The sequence below is a fragment of the Lathamus discolor genome, chromosome 3 (assembly GCF_037157495.1).
Source record: "Lathamus discolor isolate bLatDis1 chromosome 3, bLatDis1.hap1, whole genome shotgun sequence".
NCBI classification, from domain to species: Eukaryota; Metazoa; Chordata; class Aves; order Psittaciformes; family Psittacidae; genus Lathamus; species Lathamus discolor.
Window position 1 is genome coordinate 138,784,168 of NC_088886.1, and position 21,714 is coordinate 138,805,881.

The 21,714-nt window shown below is 40.6% G+C and overlaps 2 protein-coding genes across 8 annotated transcripts in view; one reads left to right on the forward strand and one right to left on the reverse strand.

Moving 5' to 3' along the window:
- The window catches only part of STN1 (STN1 subunit of CST complex), a 43,663-nt gene extending 23,212 nt beyond the window's left edge, over positions 1–20,451 (reverse strand). For 2 of the 5 annotated variants that reach the window (XM_065672189.1, XM_065672186.1), the window contains exons 1-2: positions 14,011–14,065; positions 3,984–4,126 (exon numbers count right to left, since the gene is read on the reverse strand). In XM_065672189.1, coding sequence (XP_065528261.1) covers positions 3,984–4,126; positions 14,011–14,042 — 175 coding nt within the window. In that variant the 5' untranslated portion in view covers positions 14,043–14,065. The other 3 variants (XM_065672188.1, XM_065672187.1, XM_065672191.1) reach the window with 3 other exon arrangements.
- A 198-nt stretch (positions 20,452–20,649) lies between these two features.
- SLK (STE20 like kinase) overlaps positions 20,650–21,714 on the forward strand; it is a 50,676-nt gene continuing 49,611 nt past the window's right edge. For all 3 annotated transcript variants that reach the window (XM_065672183.1, XM_065672185.1, XM_065672184.1), the window contains exon 1: positions 20,650–21,440. In XM_065672183.1, coding sequence (XP_065528255.1) covers positions 21,291–21,440 — 150 coding nt within the window. In that variant the 5' untranslated portion in view covers positions 20,650–21,290. The remainder of the gene's footprint in view (positions 21,441–21,714) is intronic.

Consider the following 21,714-nt stretch of genomic DNA (forward strand, 5'->3'; position numbering starts at 1 on the left):
AAATTAGAATAACATGTGAAAATGTGTCCAGGAAACAGTGAGGAATCAGTGCTCAGTGGACTTTGACAGCACTGAAGTTGCTACGTGCCCTTTGAAGAGAGTGACAAATGCTGTTAAGAAACACCAATGCAAACATTATACACTGAAGCTCCACAGTCCACTAGCAGGAGGAGAACAGGGCAATAAGCCCAGATCCCGGGCTGGCTAATTTTCAGTCAATGTGTTTTGTTCAGTTTTTGAATATTGCTGCTTCACTGAAATAGGCTGGGATGTTCAATAACCATCTTTAAAAACTAGGCAACTCAAGGGACTAAGAAGGGAACATTTGGCTCCATACACTGTGGCAAGTCTTCTTCTTACAAAGAGAAACACTGCAGCAGGGGAGCGAGAGGAAAAAAATCAAAACCAAAATCCAAAAATAACTTGGCCTACATAGCTGGCAGCCTTAAATGAGCCTGGAATTAACTTGCTTCACATAAGAAAGACAAAACACCCGAAGTTTCAAAAGAAATCACAGGTGATCAGCCAAGCAGCTCATAAACAGAAGGTCTGCTCATAAAAATCCAGTGCAATGTTTTTAGGATGTGTCTATCACTGTCATCTTAGAACTGGCTGTAGTAATCGTGCAGTCACTGGTCAGGTCTGGTGTAGCGAATGTTTAACAGGTCTGTCCACTTTTCTCTCATTCCATTTACCAGGACAACAATAAAAATTGCTATAGAAACCCTCAATGGAGGTGCTCCCAGGATATACAATTGTTCACTAAACCTTACAAAATCTCTATTAAAAAAAAAAAGCTGAGCCAGTTTCTGGGTAATTCTGTGGAGTGAGGACACCAAGCTCTTGACTGTGCAAACAAGCAACATATCATTATGCTCATTTCCCTCTGTAAGCTGAGTTTTGACAAATGACAGAACCAGATAAAAACTGGTTCTCTCCATCCCCATAAACTCACATTGAACTCCACCCTTACTCTTTGAGAAACTACCCCAATTTGGAACATGAAATTATATTTACACTTCTAAAAGTTGTTGAACTTGACTTCAAAATGTAAATTGTTTCTCCTGTCAGCTTACTTATTCATATTGGTAGCAGTAAAACAAATGTGAAGCTACTTGCAAGCACCTCCAGTCAAGCTCCTAGTAACCCAGTAAATCACATGTTCGTTAACGTGCTGTTACCACAACAGGAAATCACAGCGGTGGTATAGGGGGCTCTAAATGCAGAGCTCTCTAGGGCAAGTTCTGGTCATGTCTTTACCAGCATTACTAAGCAGTGAGCTGTTTGCCATTGCTCTAATTACTATTACCTCCTTTTATGCTATTTGTAGCTTCCTTCACTCGTTGATAAGCTGTCACAATGCAGTGCTGCATGATATGTCTGAGAAAAGCTCATTTCCATTATGTGTTGCAACAGAGTTTGACACCCACTCGCATTTCATGGCCTCTAAGACAACACAATTGCTGTTTTTATCTGGGAGGTTTTCCAGCCTTCTTGTCACCATTTATAGCAGGAGAATAATTGGCCAGGTTTACTGCTTTCCTCTCCGTAAAGGGATTAGTCATTATGGCATCAAATCCTAATGCTTAAAAATGGAAAGAAAAAACCTATTAGGTCATTCAGTCCATTTCCTCAGGGTCACTGCAAGACCATTCCGTACAGTAAATTCCTGGCAATCTGTACAGTCAGGATATAAACAATCCCAGTGAAGGGCATCCCACCTTTTTCCTGGGAAGGCTGCTCCATGGTTTGGCAGATGTCATTCTAAGGATGTTTTTCCTGACATTCTGTCTGTGTGTCTTTCCATTCCTCCTAGTTACAAATCTTTGGTTTGCAATTATTCATTCTTAATTACCATTACTTAATGACTGATTTACAACCAATCATATATTTAGCTTCAGCTGGTCTTTAACAATCCCATTAAAGGCAGGAAACATCAACAGCGAACACATACCTGCTTCCTTCCCCAAAAGACTTTTTTCTTCAGTGTTTCTCTTGTGCAAACATTTGTTACTGATAAATAAGATATGCTGAAAAATGTCTGATTTGATATATACACAGCACTAGGAGAATGTCTGTTGTACAAAATATAATTTTATTCTTTAAAGTTTGGTTTAGAAAATGATACAGGATAGCAAGCAAGCTTGGTTGTTCAAAATGTCAGATGCACAGGAAGCAGAGAAAGCTTGCATGCACCGATTTTTAAGGCTGATATCTTGAAATGACAAATACCACTTCCTTAGGATCATCTTAGGAAAGAAAAGTAACAACAAAACTGAAAGTTCCTGAAACAGAAGACAAATCACCTAAGTAAAAGAACAGGAAGGGAAGTGAGAAGGGAAATTAAAGGTAAGAACGAGCAGGATTGTGCGTTCTAGGACTGTTCCTGCTTTTGTGAAATGTTTGTTGATGCTTAAGTTCAATTCCTCTGAATTTATTTTTGCACATATATGTAGCTAATGTCCAAGACCAAACTACAATCATATTCTGCTAACATTGAATTGGTTTGTATTAGTTTGAAAACAATTAAAATGTCTCTAATTGAAGCAGGAACAGGTTTTTACCAGAAGCATTTGCTATACCAGTACTACTATATGACTGCACACTTTTAAAAGGCCTCTAAGTACTACTCACTCTAGTATAAACATCAACAATTGGCTCTAGCCTCGTTCTTTCAGTGGATTTAAGACAAAAGTATCCTATCATGTTAAATAACAGAGGTATACATATGTACTGGGCTTTGCAGTTTGTGATGGCCATATGCATGTAAAAATGGTTGCAAGAAGAGCAAAAAAACCCCACCACTCCTTCATTTCTTCAACAATACACTTCAACAGTCCTTGCTATTAAAGAAAAGTAATTAAGAGCAGCAAAACCTACAAGGCAGAGCATATTCAAAGAGCCATCCCTGGCAGTGTTCAAGGCCAGGTTGGATGAAGCCTTGGGTGGGATGGTTTAGTGAGAGGTGTCCCTGCCTATGGCAGGGGGGTTGGAACTGGATGATCTTAAGGTCCTTTCCAACCCTAACTATTCTATGATTCTATACCTTGTCTCTGTGGAGGAAAAAAACCAAACCAAAAAAACCCCACAAACTCTGCTTAGGGTTTACTGCTTTTTCTCATTAATTCAAAACAACTTCGATTCCTCCCTGATTATCTCGCACCTTGTCAAGTTTCAATTAGGAGTAATGAACCCTTCTATTGCACAAAACTTTCTGAAGTCTATTTGAAGTCTTCGTAGAGAAAACAGAAATTCAAGGTCAGACCCCTGTTGCTTTAGACAACATACACATGTGCGTGATATTGGCTGAAGACCAGCAGGAAACAGACTGCAAAGCATACGATTTCCAGCAACGGTTAGGAAATGAAAGGTGTGGTGTAAGATTCAGCACAGATGCCAGAATTTACAATAAGGTTGTTCAAATACATGAAGATGTCAAGTGTCTGTCATATCTGGAAATTAAGTAGACAAAACCTCAAAACCTGTACCTGTTTTACAATACCTTAATATTCAGAGGAAAAAGCAAAACCACATACACTCAGCCATCAACTCAAGATTTTGCAACAATGAGAAGATGCATAAAATCCTTCTCCAATGTTGTACAGACAGTGGAAAGACATAACACAGATGACCAGAAAGGACCAGCACTTTTAGCATTAATGTTATCAGAAAATAACAAGCATTACCACACAGATGAAATACAACATTACCTTAACGTAAGAGATGTTCTGTATCTACCTATCTATCTATATATATGTATATACGAGAGGAAGAAAAGCCATTAGAATGAACATTTTATTTTCACGTATATTTCACATGCAACCTGTTGTTCCCAGAACTGTTAAAGTTATTAACGTCACTTAGCCTTGGGGCATGGAACATTAGTGGTGTTCATGAAGCATTCTGCAATCCCTCAATAAAGAGCACAACATAAATCAATTAGAATTCTGTATGCATCATAATCAGCACATACAAGTACATACCTGGCACTTGTTTAGATTCTCTCATTTCTTTAATATCTTTAATATACAGTCTTGCAAATGCAAAAAACACGGGATCCAATCCCCAGTGCAGAGAAGGTGTCTCTTCTTCTTCATAATTCCTAGACTCTGACTGCATCCAAAACCTGTGAACACAGAAGAACTTGTGACTATTTTCTGCACAGGTGAAGAGCTGTTCACATATATTCCATCTGTATGAAAAACAGCCTGGGATTTTACATACAATAACACAGCAGAACTGATAAGAGACATGGGAGCTTATCTAATACCATGTTATCTCTGTGTTACCACATGAAATATTCAAAGTGTCAATACTGACCAGGATTGTGGGATACCAATTGGCTACTTTCTGCACCCTGGGTTATTTTTTCTCCCTATCATTCTTTTTCCCTTCTGTAAGATATTCTCCTCATTGTTCACCCTGTGCTTTACTGCAGTGTGGGGGAGGTTTATTTTCAATTAAAAAAAAGCAGCTGGACCTCCTTTATTTTGGACATACAGTCTCAACTAACTTTGTTACTTTCCCTTTTTGCCTCTTCAGGTTTCCGTTTAATACCTGCCATCTTCCGCTATTACCAGAGACAGTGCTTTGCTTATCACAGAGTTGATGTCAGAAGAAAAACACAGCAATCAATTCAGGAAGGATCCTTGCGGAGATTTGGAAGCTGAACATACTTTTTATTAGCTAATCCTGTATGGATAGCTAATAAATTATTTATTAGCTTCTCCTGTATGGATAGCTAAAGCTTTCCAGGTCACCCTCAAATGGGTTTCACCCACTTACAGCTATAGAGCAAAGGTGGTAAGTGGAGTGATTTTGAGGAGTGCATAATAGGGCTGAGATCTGGCAGCTACAGTCCCCTGAGAGTGAACAGACCCTGCTAGGAATCAGCCTGTAGGAGACACTTCTAGCTACTGATGCAGAGGAAACATGCCACGAGTAGCATGGTAGCATCTTGCTTCCTTGAGAAACAACAGAGCTTGGATTCTGGGTGATCTCCGTTTTCACACTTAAATTTTAATTTGGGGCAGAAAAACAGAGCGTAACGCAAAATGCCAAAGTGTTGCTGGCATCTCCTCTATGCTGTGAAAAGAGCTGCAGATGACAATTATGTTCATTTCTAGGGTTTATTTTTATGTTTTTAAACAACAAAAGGTTAGCCATATTTTGACCTTCCTTAGACAGCTCATTTGTTTTGTTAGATGCTGAAAGCATCTGATTTAGTCAATGCCACCAGTCACTTTATCTTCAAGTAACAAGCTAGCTTTGTTTACACCTGGATTTATTCCTCTCCCTGCTATAGACAGCTTTTCCAAACCTATTCCTTCTTCACATACAACATCTACTCAAAAAATCTCACCACCCTTTTCTCCCTCACGTCTCCCCAAGAAACATATTTTTTTCTGCTGCTGAATTGCAGACACTGCTCAGTACAAATTCATAAATTAAGCTTTAACTGTATGATCTTAATAATGCAAAGCTGCGATTCCTCCATATGGCAGTTCCTCGGTTGCTTGCTATAGTCTGTGTCAAATTTAGATCATAAATTTTCCCAAGCAAACACATGGTTTGAACCCGTATTTTACTTAGCACGCTCATTTTCATAATGAAATTAGTCTTCGCCATCCCTTTCTTTTTGCTTGCAGTCTCGAGTACCAAGTTGCCAGCATTGTCCCTATGCTACTGTGCTTTTATAGCTTCTATTAAAAAAATAGTAGGGGAGGAAAGGGAAAATATAAAAGAAAACTAATAAACATAGCCCAGCAAAACATGATGCTGAATGAGAGGAGTTCACACATCAGTCGATAAACACACACTATAGTCAATCAAGGTTAACAGATAATGAGTTGAAATACGGAGCAGCACTACTGTGTCAGTGTCATCCCGCCTCCCATTCAGAGTCAGGAACTTTTAAGATGGAATTTTGTCCTTAATGGTGCTACAGTCCCCTTTCAGTGGCACTTCTCCTCTGACAAGAAACATTGATACAACCACAGACTGTTGTCCAAGACCATCTTTTACACAACGCAATATTCCTTCTGCACTGTAACCACCACCTTACTCTGCATGGTTGCAAAGTCTCTCATAGCTCAGCACCTGTTTTTTTTCTCGGAGACAGATGGCAGGCTGAGCTAAGCAGCCAAAAAGAGAATTGGGTAACAAGCCTGACTTTCTGCATTTCGCATGAACACATTGGAGCAAAAAGCACAAGTCACCCCTGCACATCTGAGGGGAAATCAATGAAGTAGCACCACTGGAGATTACAAATATCTGCATTTTGCTATTTCAGTAAACAGCTGTCAAACCTGAAATGCCCAAATGTTAACAGATCAATAGGCAGAAGTCCAAACAACATTGCTAGCTATTTAAGCATCTCTTTTAGCTATGAAGATTCTCCCCAAATCTTTTATTTCTTCCCTATCCTGAAAGGTGAAGGATTTCTGCAGCAAAAGCTCTAGCTCAGAAATTACTGAGAGCTAAATCTCATTCTGGAGCTTCTTTCTAGCTCCCAGGCCTTCTTCTAGCTCTTCACTGGAGAAATTTACATCCATCACATTTAACTTCGTGTACAGACTCACTCTGCTTGGTTAAAGTCTGCTACAGATACACCAAATTTAATCTTGCAGATCTGGCAGATTCCTTGACAACAAGCAAATCACGCCCCCGGTGCTATAAGGAGATCACAAGAGTTCTTGAAGCCCACAGGACAAATCTGCTGAAGTTGTGAGTTACAGACTCTCCATCCAGACGAGGCTGCCACAGTGAAACCATACCCCAGCCACTCGCTTTCAGCAATGTCTGACAGACACATGAAGAACATTCTGCAGTGCAGCCTCCCCTTGGCTCTTCATGGTCCCAACAGCCCTCACAACTGCCACCCAAAACTAAATCAATTTTCTTTCTTGCCTCTCAAGTGGCCAGTTGGTAGCTACATTTGAACAGTGACCGACTTAAAGCCGAAAGCTTGTGGCCTGCTGGGAGGAAAAGATACTGCCTCCTATGCTGCTTGCCATCACATACTTTTTTATTAAAAGTCCTTTCTTCTTGTGGTGTTGCCTTTTTTCTCCTATAGCAAAGGATGTTCAGTCAGAGAAGTAACCCTTCCCAAAATACCTATTTCCCAGTTGGTTTCCAAGCTTCTTTCAGGCAGATTGATAGTACTAGAAAACATAATTCTCACACAGCAAATAGAATCATAGAATAGTTAGGGTTGGAAAGGACCTTAAGATCATCTAGTTCCAACCCCCCTGCCATGAGCAGAGACACCACACACTAAACCATGCCACCCAAGGCTCCATCCAAGCTGAGATAAAACACTTCAAATCCATTTCTCTTTTGCTATATAATAGCATCTTCCCGTAAGCTTTTCTTAAGTTGGCATAGGAAAACTCTGTCCCAGGCAGAATATCGCAGAGGTTAATTCATTAGTGAGTCATTCTGGTGAAAGTAGAACTTTCCATTACGCTGGAAGCGTTTTCAGCTCTTAACTGGTACCACTGGCGATATGCTATCAGCAAGGAAGATAACAGCTAGGCTGTACAAAGATGATACAAGGGGCAAAGAGCCGGCATTGTGGAGATGCAGGGCATTATAATCACTGAGAATACAGATAGCTCACAATAGACAATTCTGAGCAGACACTGTATTACAAGTGTTAAAGGATTAAACTGGCTTTTGCCGAAAGATGGTGAAAAGGCTTAGTAATACAGAGTCCTAGCAAAAGGTCACCCTTTTTTCATTTTGTTTTAAATGCAGTGTAAGGACTTTACAGTTGCTGTAGTGTAAGAAATTCAATCCTGCTATAGCAGAAAAAAAGCCAAGAGAAGCATCTGGTCCATGAGCTCATTAGATAGAAGATATCTGTATTCTATTTTTAGCTCTTTATAAAGTAACTCCAAAGAAAGGGTACAAAAGCATAATCAAAAACAAAAATAGAATTAAATTCAGCTATCTGGACCACTTTTTGGGAAAACTATCCTGTTTTAAACCCAGAAAGCTAAAGTTTACACAGTAGTTATCTAAATATAAATAAACAAAAAGCCTCAAGTTGAGATTATTCTAGACCCTAACCTATTAAAACAAGGCTCTTTCACCTACTGCTATCAATGTTAGTTTTCTGACTGCAGTGAGAATTAAACCAAGCCCATAAGCCTTAGTGTTATCTTGTGAGCTCAGCAAGGTGTTATCCTAAAAGGGAAAGAAGGGAAACCAAGGAAAATTGGCAGCCTTCCCAATAATGCCACTGCCCAAATCAAAGCCTTGTCTCTTTCTTCCCTATCAAGCAGCCTACCTGGTAGCCTTGTTAAAATAGCTACTTATGTAACACCAGAGTTGTTCAACAGAACCAGCCCTGGCCAGTGATTTCTTGGCTCCTATTCCCATGTTCACCAGGTACCTTTTCAAAAATGGTAAATGATTTAGAATTGGTTTTCTTCCAATCTCAGTGAAATGGAAAACCCAGAGAATAACATCAGGTTTAATGTTTCTTAATGTCTTTTCTCCAGATGTAATTACCAAAACTCTTAGAGAAAATTGCCTTAGTGTGAGATGAATCTTTTGGAGCCATAGCAAAGGTATCTTGCCAGCTGTTGTCTGCAACTACTCTGCAACTGCTGGCAAACTGCTACAAAGATTTTAAGGCTCACTGTAAACCAGAAGCAGAGAATATATATCCACCAATACAGGCACCTCAAACATTCTACCACGCATTCACTCTTCTCTAAAGACCGCCACAACCATACTAGCACTCATGATCTATACAGGAAGCAGCTCCTAAGCTGTTAGAGCTGCCAACCCTGTGCATTAAAACAACTTAAAGGCAGCATTGGTTTACTTGGATAAATGAGGCTATAAACTGTGGATGTTAAAAGAATTGCTTCATGGGTCAGCCATCCCAGCTACAGAGAAGGCAACTTGTGGAAAGAGGAGCGGAGTCAACAGCTGGGTTTTGTACCAAGCTCTGTCATCTGAATTGAACTCATCTGTTTGAGTCAGCACCCTACATAACAAATGATTATTATTCAATTCTTCATGATCAGCAGAGGCAATTCCAGCATGACACAATTAAAGACACCATATTCCAAGAAATGTTTTTACACACAACATTTTAAACTAAAACCAAACAAATCCAGTATCTTATTATACAAGGAGATCTTAGTGAGCTGGAAAGTAAAGCCTTTGGTTACAGATAACATACAGATTCTAACAATGAAGCTCAGCCATAGACTTGTTAAAAAAAGTTTTCCATACTGGTAACAAGATGAAAACCATAACAGAGCCCAAAATACATCACTGAAATATGAAAAAGGCTCCTGAAAGAGATGTGTATTGATATCAATTTTACAGCTGTTAGGAAACTACCAAAAAGTAAAATAAGGTCAGTTTGGATTCACTTCCTACTTGGTGATTTTGTTAAAAGTCCAAGTAGAGTAAACACTTTCAGTCTTTCCTAACAAACTACCTTCAGCTGTTGCTCCTCATGTGAAGTCCTTTGAGTTTAGTTAGACTGCTGCAACAGTCAGTAAGGACGCTATGTGTCCTGTGGGTCTTACATACAAGGCAAGTACAATTTCAGTTCAAAAAAAAAAAAAAGGTTTTGAAACAAAATTCAGAGAGCTACAGCTCCTCTGAACTTGCAGCAGTTCCTGACATGTTACTTGTACAAGTGTTAACATCTTTCTAACCTCATGAGATAACAGATGTACCAAAATGAAAGAATTACAGAATTTTTCTTTATGATACTGCTTGGAATTTTAAACATCTTGTGTCCTTTACTTACATTAGATTACAATACACTTCCCTGGCAAGGAAAGATGGTGCAAGACAAAAGATCCATCACCACAAATTTTAGCCAGCAGAGAGTCCAACAACAACGTAGAAAGGTACTGTCCACAGCGGCCATAATAATCAGGATACAGGTAAGAGAAAAAAAGTGCCTTGTTTTATCAATAAACTGACACCACTAGCCTTTCAGTGGAGTTAACATCTCCAGGCCCCAACCTATAATGTATTTCCCTCTCTCTGTTTTTTCCTTTCCACAGCACTGACCAGAAATCCTCTGGACAGACACATGTGGCTACAGGACATCAGACAGACTGGCTCCTCTAACATCAACAGTCTTGGAAGGAAGGGGGACAAAGCTGGCACTTCTAGATTGCCTTGTTTGGCACTGCAATTTGTTTTATATGCAAGCTAAACCTTGTAACAAGGCTTTGGCACCCAATTTTCCAAAAGCATAATTCTGGAAAACTAACAAGGAAGTGTGCAATAAAATAAACAGTAGAAGTAGCTCCTCCCAATTCTTGCCCTATGCATTAGTCACAAGATATTTTTCTACACATCAAGAAATCAGCAAACCACTCAAAAGAGCAGTAAACCAGCTCTGTATGTTGATTTGTCATGGACAGCTGTAAGCTTACCATGAAAAAGGTATAGTAGTCACTACTGATACTCAGAAAGCTTCATTTGCTATTTGTATTTTAAAGCTATTGGATAATCACACTGAAGCACCTTCTTCAACTAATTCTCTAACTAGTCTCGACTGAGGGCAGGAGGAAGTCTATGAAGATAATTAATTCTCTGCAAGCTCTTAATCACCCACAGTGCTGCCAGAATAAGCTGAGCTACTGTGAAGACATTCTTTCACTGGGAGAGAGAAGGTTCTCAGTTATCAGCATGAAATAAAACCAAACAAAACTAAAAATAAATTACTTCTTATAAACAATAAGATTGCTGCTTGGAAAAACAGCAGTATGGAAGCTTTCCTAGCAACAGGATTCCAAAAAGGCTCCTTCAAAGGAAAGTTTTTTGACAGGTACATGTAATTTACTGATCCAGCATAAAAGAATATTAACTCATTCAAGTTATCTAACAAAGAGAATAAAACCTAATTCACCCCAGCTGAAGGCAACACAGTTGTGTTTTGTACTTTGGTACATATTATTCACATGAATGTTCATAGAACAACAGCATTCCATTACAACTAGAGACTTCAAAATAATTAACCTACCATTCAGTCTAGGTGCGCAGTTGTGATGGAGTTCTCAAAATATTCCCAGCATGTACCAAAGCATCAGGTTATGACAGACTTGCTGAATGTTCTGAAAAGGTTTGTATTTGCTATCCAAGTAAACCTATTAACTACATCAGACCACTCTGAGGGTGTGTTTGAAACTGTGTCCAAGTAGCAGTGTTGTTATATAAAAAACAATTCAAATCAGAGTAATTTTGAAGTCTCAGATCCAGGTAGGATCATAATATATTTTGTGAGTGAACCTAGGGACTGAGTTTGCTTATTTGGACCTCTTTTGGAACACTGAGACCTAACTGTTACTCTTCTTTGAAAGATCAACCATGATCATGTCCAACCTCTACTCAAGGACTGCCAAGGCCACCACTAAACCATGTCACTAAGGGCCTCATCTGCACAATTTTTAAACACTTCCAGGGATGGTGACTCCACTGCTGCCCTGGGCAGCCTGTTCCAACACTGGATCACTCTTTTGGTAAAGAATTTTTTCCTAATATCCAATCTAAACTTACCCTGGCACGGCTTGAGGATATTATGACAGTAATCTCTTTGTTACTGGGAGAAGTTTGCAGTAACGCCCCATGTAAGAATAAATCTTTTGTTATGTTTTTCTAGTGTTCCTCACAAGGGTCCTCTCAACCAGCATCTAGGAAAAGCATCAATAGAGTGGGGGCTTCGTACCAAAAATGGTACAATTCCCAGCCTGCTATTCTCTGTAACTGTGCCTCCTTTCTGAGAATTAGAACCTGAAATCAAGCACAGGATTTCTTAGTCACACCCAGGCTGACCTACAAAACCAAGGAAGTTTCAGAAATGCCAAAAGTATGCAGCTATTTCTCTATTCCTCAAGACAAACTGTTCTGCATGATCTCTTACAGGGCATTCTATGAACTTTGAATCATCTCAAGACTAGTTTCTTCTCAGATAAAGAAAGCTGGCTTATCATCCCTTATCTGCAGCCAGTAAACTCCATTAGGACCTCTTAAAAACCCAGAGACTTTGTCCTCTAACTTTTGGGTTAGCAATTTTTGTAATTCTCTGAGGATGTTCTGAAATAATGAAATCTTACAGACGCTCCCTCTGAGATCTGTCCAAATTTCATCACTGAGAGCTGACATAGGACGGATAATGAACAAACCAAGACTGTTCAGGAACACCTGTCCTACAACGTATCTTAATAGTTTTCTTCCCCACAGAGCAAAGAAGGCTATAGACTTCTTTGCTAATGATGATTTTTGCCCACCTTTAATAACTACTGAATCCAGTAGGAATGCACCAAATGGACATAACACTATTAAGGTTATTGAAAGCAAATACCTCACCAGTGACTGTGGCTGCAACTTCTTACATTCCCTGCATGAATCACTGTCACAGCTAATATGATAAAGTCACTGCTATTTCCGACTTCTCGGTATGTAAAAAAAAAAAAACACAACCCAACCAACCTTTTATAAACAGACTCAAATGTCTTCTTAATTGCATTTAAATAGATGTTACTCCCTACCTCATGCTTCTGAAAGCAAGTCATTCCTGTACACTGCATAGAATCATAGAATAGTTAGGGCTGGAAATGACCTTAAGATCATCTAGTTACAAACCCCCTGCCATAGTCAGGAACACCACATACTAAACCATGTCACCCAATACTCTCAACCTGGCCTTGAGCACTGCCAGGGAATGGAGCATTCACAACTTCCTTGGGCAACCTGTTCCAGTGCCTCACCAAATCCAGAACAATGTATTATAGCTCAGCCAGAAGCCACAGGAATTTATTTTTCCAATAGGTAACTTGATTTTCTGCTACAGAAAATTCAGTCTACTTAATGGAAGGGGCATTTTTGGCATAATCCATAAATACGACATGGCCCATAAATATTTTGTGGTTATAAAATGTAGTATTTTGGATTAGATATTAATGTCCCTTCTGTCAAAAAAGTACACATTCCAGGGCACTTGAGACAACAAGCGCATCACATCACAATACTGTTTTCTCATGAGCAAGTCCTAGTGCCCAAAGTTTGCTATACTATCGTTGAATACACAATAGCTGTTGTGTGCCTTAACAACTGACACATTATTACAGCTCCACATATTGCTGCTGTACCATGAAGAGATTCTCCATAAAGCCAAATTCTACCTTACAACACACAGTAAACTATTTGTTTTGCCTCAAAAGTGAGAATTATGCAATAGTTTATAAAAATCTAGGTAAAAAAAAAGAATATTACACATAGAGAAGCTATTTTAAACATGGTTGTAATATAAAAATAACATTTTTTTATTAAAAACTAAGCTGTTTTCTAAGTAAAACTAGTTTATATTTTCAAGTCTAGCTTTGCACTAATTAACAGCTGGTATCTCACATTCCCCATTTTGTTTGTAGACATCTCTCTAATCCTATCCCACTGCAATTTCTCTCTTTGGGATATTACTAAAGAATCAGTAGTTTTCAGTGGTATCACTTTGTCAGATTGTCCTTTTTTTATTCTGTGTGTGAAATGTTGCCTACTTTACTGTATAGTATATTTTTAATAACAGTTGTAGAAGTCATAATAAACTTCCTGCTTATGCTTACCACATACCCAGGACTGGGTTTGCTGGCTGGCTAGCCATAATAAAAACCAGATTTAAAAATAACTCATTTTCATATTACAGAACAAGTTCTTCAGTCCCATGATTTCAGAGCCGATCAAGATCACAAGAGAACACAATGTCTATTCTGGAAAAAAAAGTTCCTGGGAAACAGGGTAAGAAAGTCAGGATTTGCTGAAAGAAAGCAGCATTACATGTGGGGGTTTTGTTCAGACATTTTTTTGTGCCAATATTGACTGAAAGCAATACCGAGATGCAAAGCTATCTTTATCCCTTAATAAACTTCTAATCCTAGCTGCTATGTGAACTAATGCAAATTTGAAAGCCACAAACAAAAAGAGCAAATCAGCTCGTGACTGGTACGTAAGAAGAAAAGGTCTAATTACCATCTGGAGGAAAGGCAAACATGGTGAAGCATTTGCAATACATGCTTTCATGTGACTTGACTAAATCTTCTAATAGCCATCAGACGGAGGGGGCTCTGCAAGTTACAAATTCTTTGTTCAAAACTGTACACGAACAAAAGGCAAATAGATCTTGCTTTAAATGAAATATAATCTCAAATTACTAAAATGGTTTGAAAGAACACAGCAATATAGCTAAGAGGAGTAGTATTTTAATTGTATATTATTTCCAAAGAAATCAGTACTCTGGGTAGACTAACAAAAGTTCTTTTCCTCCATGTCTTAATGACTATATCAATCTTTCAGAAAACCACACATGAATAAGTCTAACTACTGTACTCAAAAAATGCAGCTGTCCACCAATGCAAGTCAGTATTATATTATCTGAAAATTCCTATAAAGAGTTTTTCAGGCAAATATAATTTAAGTGTCCAGCCTTCTCGTACAATGTTATAATGAAAAAGGACACAAAGTTGTTATTGCATTAGTCAGTTAACAAATTAAGAGAATCAGCCAAGTTTCAAGTTGTTGACTCTTTCCATTAAATCTGAGATTTGCTTCTCAGTCAAGTAAGTATAAAACCACAACTTACCCTTCCAATTATATATAACTGTTTCTGAATATCAGTCTTGAAGGTGGCTTTCTTACAGACCAGTTTAGAGGCAGACATATTTCTTTTTTGCAATAACTTCAATGAAGTTAACACGTTAAAGCTTGAACGCCTTTGACACGATACGTTTCCAAGAAATATTCTGATACTATTTGTTGAACTATCTGATCCATATTCAAGATTTCTATGTTTATATTACTGCTTTTTCCTCTGACACTTGATTTCAGAAGTTTCACAATAAAACAGCATTGGTTTACTTGGAAATGGTCAAATAATTTGGTTACATTTATATTTGCTCTGACATCACTCCCAGAGGCATTGCCTGATATCAGAACTGCACTCCAAGAGCTCTGCTGGCAGTGGTATCCCCATAGGTAGGAAGAACCACCCCCATCACACGTTTCCAGGACAACTCACCTCACACAGTTAAAAACTGTGTGATAAAGATACATATCTAGAACAGGAAAGGGTGACTTGCCCTCTGAAGATACCTTTCCCCCCACTTACTACTAAAACTGTTAGGCCAAATTAGAACAAACACACAGATTTCTCTGAAGCCAAAATTAGCTCAATCTTATTCCTAACCATTTTAACACTAAGGCTATTTTTTTTTTTTTTTAAACCACAAACATCAAGTAATATCCTTATACATTGAAGCTTCCAAATACCACGTTTCTATGGCAATTCTTAGACTAAGTGGTCCTGCAGTGATGCATTAAAGAAAGAAAAAAAGAGGAAAACAAAGTCATGTAATGTATAGTTTCTAGGTTATTGATAGGACCCTGAGCATTGACTCTGGCTAATGAGATATGGGGAAGCTCTAGAGCACCTAACCTCTTGTATTATTTTTTTCCTGTTTGTGTTATATGACTGAATTATTCCTGTTACTCATATCAGAAAGGCTCTTAAAACACCGAGTGCAAAACTGAGTCGTTTTTTTTCCTTTATGTAGACAGCTTTAAATTTCATATGGAGAACTGAAATACATAATAATAAACTACACATCTATCAACTGCACATTCAATAGAAGAGCCTTAAGAGTCCTATATAAAATACTGTCTCCCCTCTCAAGGCGTCCAACAAATGGGTAACATGACTCAATGCAGTCCTGGACTAATAGTTGGACTTGATGATCTTAACAGTCTTTTCCAACCTAGTTGATTCGATGATGCTCCTTAGAGGGAAACATACAGCCTTTTAGGCCATTCTCTTACATCATAAAGAAATGAAAATATCTTTTCAGATCTCTTTTGTATCTCTTTCTTCATCTTGTCATAACCGTGGGTTATTAGCTAATGATACTTCTAGCTCCTCCATACTTACCATTCTTTATTAGAGCATTAGGACGCAGGAGTCAGGAGGTGTAGAATGGTCACACAAAACAGACGAAGTTAAAATGTACACAAAGAAGATGGAAATGTCACAGTAGGAAGAAAAGGAATATCTTTAAGGTCAACATACAAGATTGAAAGAGACTTGAAACAGCGTGTATTTAAAAAAACAGTGAACTGAGGTGCTCCTATTAGAGGGCAACACATTCAGAAACAGTGGAAAAGGAAAAATGACTGATAATGAATAGGAGGGAGAAAACTGTCGGGTATGGGAGAATCACCAGAAATTTCTCATAAAGCCTGAAGGACTGAGGGAAGTTAGTAAAGCTGTGATGGCACAAGATGAAGAAACATTAGAACTTAATTCCATAAAATCCCAAACTCCAAGGAAAAAGGAGTCAGATTCAGAGGGAAGCAAAGCAGCTTTTGGGAATAACTTCAGATACAGACGCTGGACAGACGAGGTCTTGGCAAAAAAACAGGAATGCAAAAAGAAGGAGGTTAAAATGAAAGGTAGTGAAAGGTAGTTAAATACAAGAATCTAGAGGATATAGCAGACTCATAACTTAAATAAGTCCTATACACCATAAAACAAACTTTGGGAACAGAACCGAGTGGAAATGATGGAATCTATGGAAAAACACCACCATATGATTGGAAAACACCAGTTAAAACACCACATACACCAAGAAAACAGACAGGACAGTGTTAAGTGCCAAAGGTGACAGACAGATTAAGATGGATGAAACAAGAATTATACTTCAGATTTAACCACCAACAAGCCACCTGTAACCTTAGAGCAGTTCAATGAACTCAAACATCAGAAAGAAGACTGGAGGAGATCAGTGAAAGCGTGGGTGGACAGGAAGTCAAGCCAATATAAAGATATACCATTAAATACTGATAGAACTGAAGACAGGATGTAGGACTGCAGTGAAAGAGGAATATACGCTGTAAAGACATTTCAAAATAAATCTCTGAAGCAAGTGTTTATTTTCAATGAAGAGAAACTGAAGCAGAGCAGTTTAAATGAAACGGAACTTACAGAGGGAGTGAGGAACAGTAGCAAGTGTAAGCGACTAAGTCAATGGGAAAGGATGCAGCAGCAAGTGTAAAGGAGACTTCTAAATCTCAGATGAAAAAGACTGCAGTGAAGAGTTACAGCTATTTTAAGTCAGTGTATTTGGTGCACAACCAATATAGTTCTTTAACATCTTTACTCTGACATTTTAAGGAAGTGTTTAATTTTCAAGCTGCATTGCATTAAATTCCTGAAGAAGAAATTTTCATATACTTATTACTCACTTTTACCTTTTAATCCTTACCATCTGGAAACATTTACAGTTGCTAAAAACTCAGGCAACCAGGGAAAACCAAAAAACTAAACAACCCTCTCCCACAATAAACCCACCACAGACACAACCAACCAGGAATCATACAGCCTCCTCCATACCAGGAAGTCAATGCAAATTGGGAAGGATTTGCTACTAGCACTTAACCTTCACCTTACGGAGTTTATTTTTAGGGTTCAGTGGCAAGCTGTCACTCTAGAGTGAAGGAATAAGGGAAAAAATGAGACTGAGCCACTGTTTTCAGATATAAGTTTTTTTATCTTAAATTACTTGTTAAAGAAAATAAAAGTTAAAAGCAAACCTTCACTAGATTAATTGCTCTTTTCTTGTGCAGCCTTTAATCTTATCTTTTCAACATTATACGAATTAACAGCTCTCTAGAACAGGAAGACTATAAAAGTTTAAAGCAACACATCTGTAAGTACCTAACATTTATTCATTAGTAGGATGACACTACTGTCCCTGTTCTACTCTGAGTGAACCTGTTTTATCACACATACTCAAAGCAAATTGATACATTGTAAAGATACTGTATGTTAACCACTTACAGTCAATCATTTATCAATAGAGCTGAGAAAGAACTGGGCCCTGGTATTCCATAACTGCCAGCCTTATTAAGACAGCAAGCTCAACTACATCTGTTCACACATAGCTCAAATAATTTTCTTCTAAATTTGCATTGATTTCCAGTTATCATTACAAACTCTGATACACACACACACACTCGCTGCCCTATGACATTAATCCTGAGGCTAAAGAAAAACAAATCCTGCCTAGATACAAGGATTTCATGCTATGGCTTTGGATTCCTTTTTTCACCATCCTCTATTAGTTAGTCATGCCAAACAAACAGAAAAAAAATAGTCACAAAGCATTTTTTATTCAACAGAAAGCAAGTTAAAATCAAAATATTTGATTTAAAAACAAAATTAAAATAATTATTAAACCCACAATTGTATTTTAACGTCCATATCAAAGCTGGTGCTGGAGAAACCTTATCAATCACTTTCTTTGTTATTAATTCAGACTATCCGCATGAAACTTGGAAATTAATAGGTGCAACAGCCAGCCAGATCATAGGGGAGAATGAAAACCAGCTCATTTGGATTGCAGTTGTTTCTTGGTATTACCGTTACACACAAACAGTCTTGGCTTTAACACTCAACAGTTTTACATTTTGTGGCCAAGCTGTCAGTACAAAGGAACCACTAAGCCCAAGATCATTTCTGAAAAACAAATGCTGATATTATAGCAAATCAGGACTGCTATCAGGTTAGCAAGAGTACTTGAAAGGCTCTCTATTAATAAAGAGATAGTACCCTTGAAACTAACTTTATATAGATTAAAGAAATTAACTCATGACACAACACTGTTGATTCATAAGTTTCTTGTGTTAGGGGCTATCTCCTTGTTCTACGGCAGTACAGTGCCTAGCACACTATGTTCCTGTACACTACAAATACTATTAGCACCAGTAATTACTCAACATACACCACCAACATAGTCTTAAAAGGCTTCTACCCCAGCATGCTTTGACTAAAACAACATTAACACACAATGTAAAGTTCAGTTCCAGGGTGCTGCTCTGCTCTGAGTTCCCTCTGAACTGCCTTTCTAATCTTCATTACCAGAAACACCTGCAGCATTAGACTACTCCTTTACTAAAATCCATTTATTAACTCAGGCCAGGACTTTCTATTCCTCCAAGTCATGCTTCTTTCAAAGAGACTGTTGATGTTGCCATATGATACCCATAACTGGTGCATCTCAATACCTCATTATTATTACTAAGCTTACACATGGACTACCCTACTCAGCAAACTACTATCAAGCTAGTAAAATGGACTGAGGAATGATAAAGACCAGAGGCTTGACCTTTAGAAGCTTATAATGCAGTTTAAATTAAAGGCAACTGCAGGCATTCAGGTTCATATGAGGATAAAGCATTACATGACTTTCACGGGGTGTCTGTCTCACTGCCAGATCTCTCTTAGGTCTCACATCATTGCTACAACTGTAAGATCAACTTCCTGCCTCCCATCACAACTTAAACTTTGTGTTTAAGATGTCTGCTAGTTGTGCCTTATCCAGGCAACAAGAAACAACTCTTGCTTTCATGTGAAGAAATACCACACATTCAGTGGCATATAAACAACATAACTATTAAAATACAATCATACTTCAGGCTGATGAAAGAATCATTTGTGGAAAGGTTGTGAGATAGGGAAATTCAATCCTGTCCCACTGATTAAATCTCACGAGATATAAAACATGGCCAGCACATGAACATCACACCCTGCTATGATTGAATGCTGTGACAAAGTAGGAGGGCTAGGAACAGCACTAACCCACAAACAAAATAAAGTCTTCCAACATCGCCTTATTCTACCAACATCTTCCTAAAATAAATATTCCCAAGCTCAAACCCTTCAGGAGACACCACCTGCCAATAAAACACTCCTGGCCAGCTCCCCTTTCAACTCCCACATTCAGACATTGAGTAGAAGGGACCTTCAAAGGTCACCTAGTTCAACCCCCTGCAATGAGCAGGGACATCTTCAACTAGATCAGGTTACACACAACCACATCAAGCCTGGCGTTAAGGGAGCAACGTGTGGGAAGAGGCGCTCTGCTTGTGCTGAAAAGAGGAACTTGAGGTACTCTGCTAGTCCAGAAAAGAAGCTGTCCCCTTACCTATGAAACATCACCCTCTACCACAGGAGACCTACAAGGAACAGCTAAGAATAAGTAAGAGAGGGGCAGGCTGTCCTTCGGGAATCAGCAACTCAGCAGAGGGTGAAGGGCCTCTTTCACACAGAGCCTCTCCCAGCACGGTTACAAGAGAACGAGGAAGTCACTTTCCTCTCCCGCCCCGCACCCAACTACGCATACACAGCCTATTCCCAAAGACAAACAGAAGGAACACAAGCGAACACGAGCTCAGCACCCCAGGCAGTGCCGCCCGGCTCTGATGAAAGGCGGCGAGCCCCCTCCATTTTGAGGCCAGGCACTAACTTACCCGCCGGAAGCCTCAGCACGCTCCTATTGGCTCACGCGGCCAGCGCTGCGTCACGTGGACAGCGCAAAACCCCACCTCTTCCCCCACCGCCTCTGCCGGAGACTTAAACGTTGGGGGGGGGGTTGGGGGGGGAAAGACCGCGGCTGTCGCCACGGCGCGTGCGCATGCGCCGGAGGAGGCTGCGCGCGTGCGCTGGCGCGGCGGCGGTAGCCGGGGTGCGAGGCGGTGCCGGGAGCGCGGGAAGGGAGGCGGGGGCACGGGGCGCGCGCACGCGCTCGGCGGCAGCGGCGGGCGGGAGGCGCGGCCCCGCCCCGCAGGAAACGGTGCCGGCCGGGCCGCGCTCCGCGGGAGGCGAGCCCAGGGAGGGCTGCCGGGGAGCCGCCGCCCCCTCCGCTCTGCCACCCCGCGGCGCACGCTCCGGTGGGACACCGGCCCCGAGTCCGGAGCGGGGCAGCCCCTCCCCTCCCCTCCTTCCCCCTCCCTACATCCGCCCCGTCCTCTGAAGCGGGAGCGCCCTCGGCGGGCTGCTGGGTGACCGCTGCCCCGTCCGCCGCGCCCCGCTGCCCCTTTCCAGCGGGAGCCGCGATCTCTTCGCCGCGCTTCTCCTCCTCAGGCTCCGTCCCGATGAGGGAGCCCGGCACTTGTTGCTGACGCGATGGCCACCGGGCCGGCCGAGCAGGGAAGGAACCGCTGAGCCCGCCGCGGGAGAGCTCCGCTGCGGCTGCCGTCGACGGCCCGGCCCCTTCGAGGAGATCCGAGGGCTTGTTTCCTCTCTGCGCCCGGCGGCGACGGCTTCCCAGGCGGCGTGAGGACTGCCCTCGGCCCCCCCCGGGATCGCGCCCGTAGGACCCCCGCTGCCCGCCCCGGATGGTGACGGCGGGCTAGGGGGCACCGCCAGAAGCCGCCCGCCCCTTGCTGGCCGCGCCTGGCCTCCCTCGGCAGGAGCAAAGATGTCTTTCTTCAACTTTCGGAAGATCTTCAAGCTGGGTGGTGAGAAGAAGAAGAAACAATACGAGCACGTCAAGAGGGATTTGAACCCTGAGGAGTTCTGGGAGATCATAGGAGAGCTGGGAGATGGTGCTTTCGGTAAAGTGTTCAAGGTAAGGGCAAGAAGGAAACTCGAACTGCTTGTATGGCTCGTTGCTAAAAAATGACCCGCGTGTCGCTTCTGAGTCCTGTCTAATGCTTGCCTGTCTGCAAGTGCTGTCACCTTGGGATACCTGTTGTAAGCATCAGGTGGCTGGAGAACTTCGTTAGGCCGGTAGGTGCTGTGTCGTCCCGGCCGGGGGAACGTGCCCGGGTGCCGGGGGACAAGCAGAGCCTGATCCAGGCGCCTCTTGTCCTCCGAGCCTCACGAAACTAAAGATAGAAAAG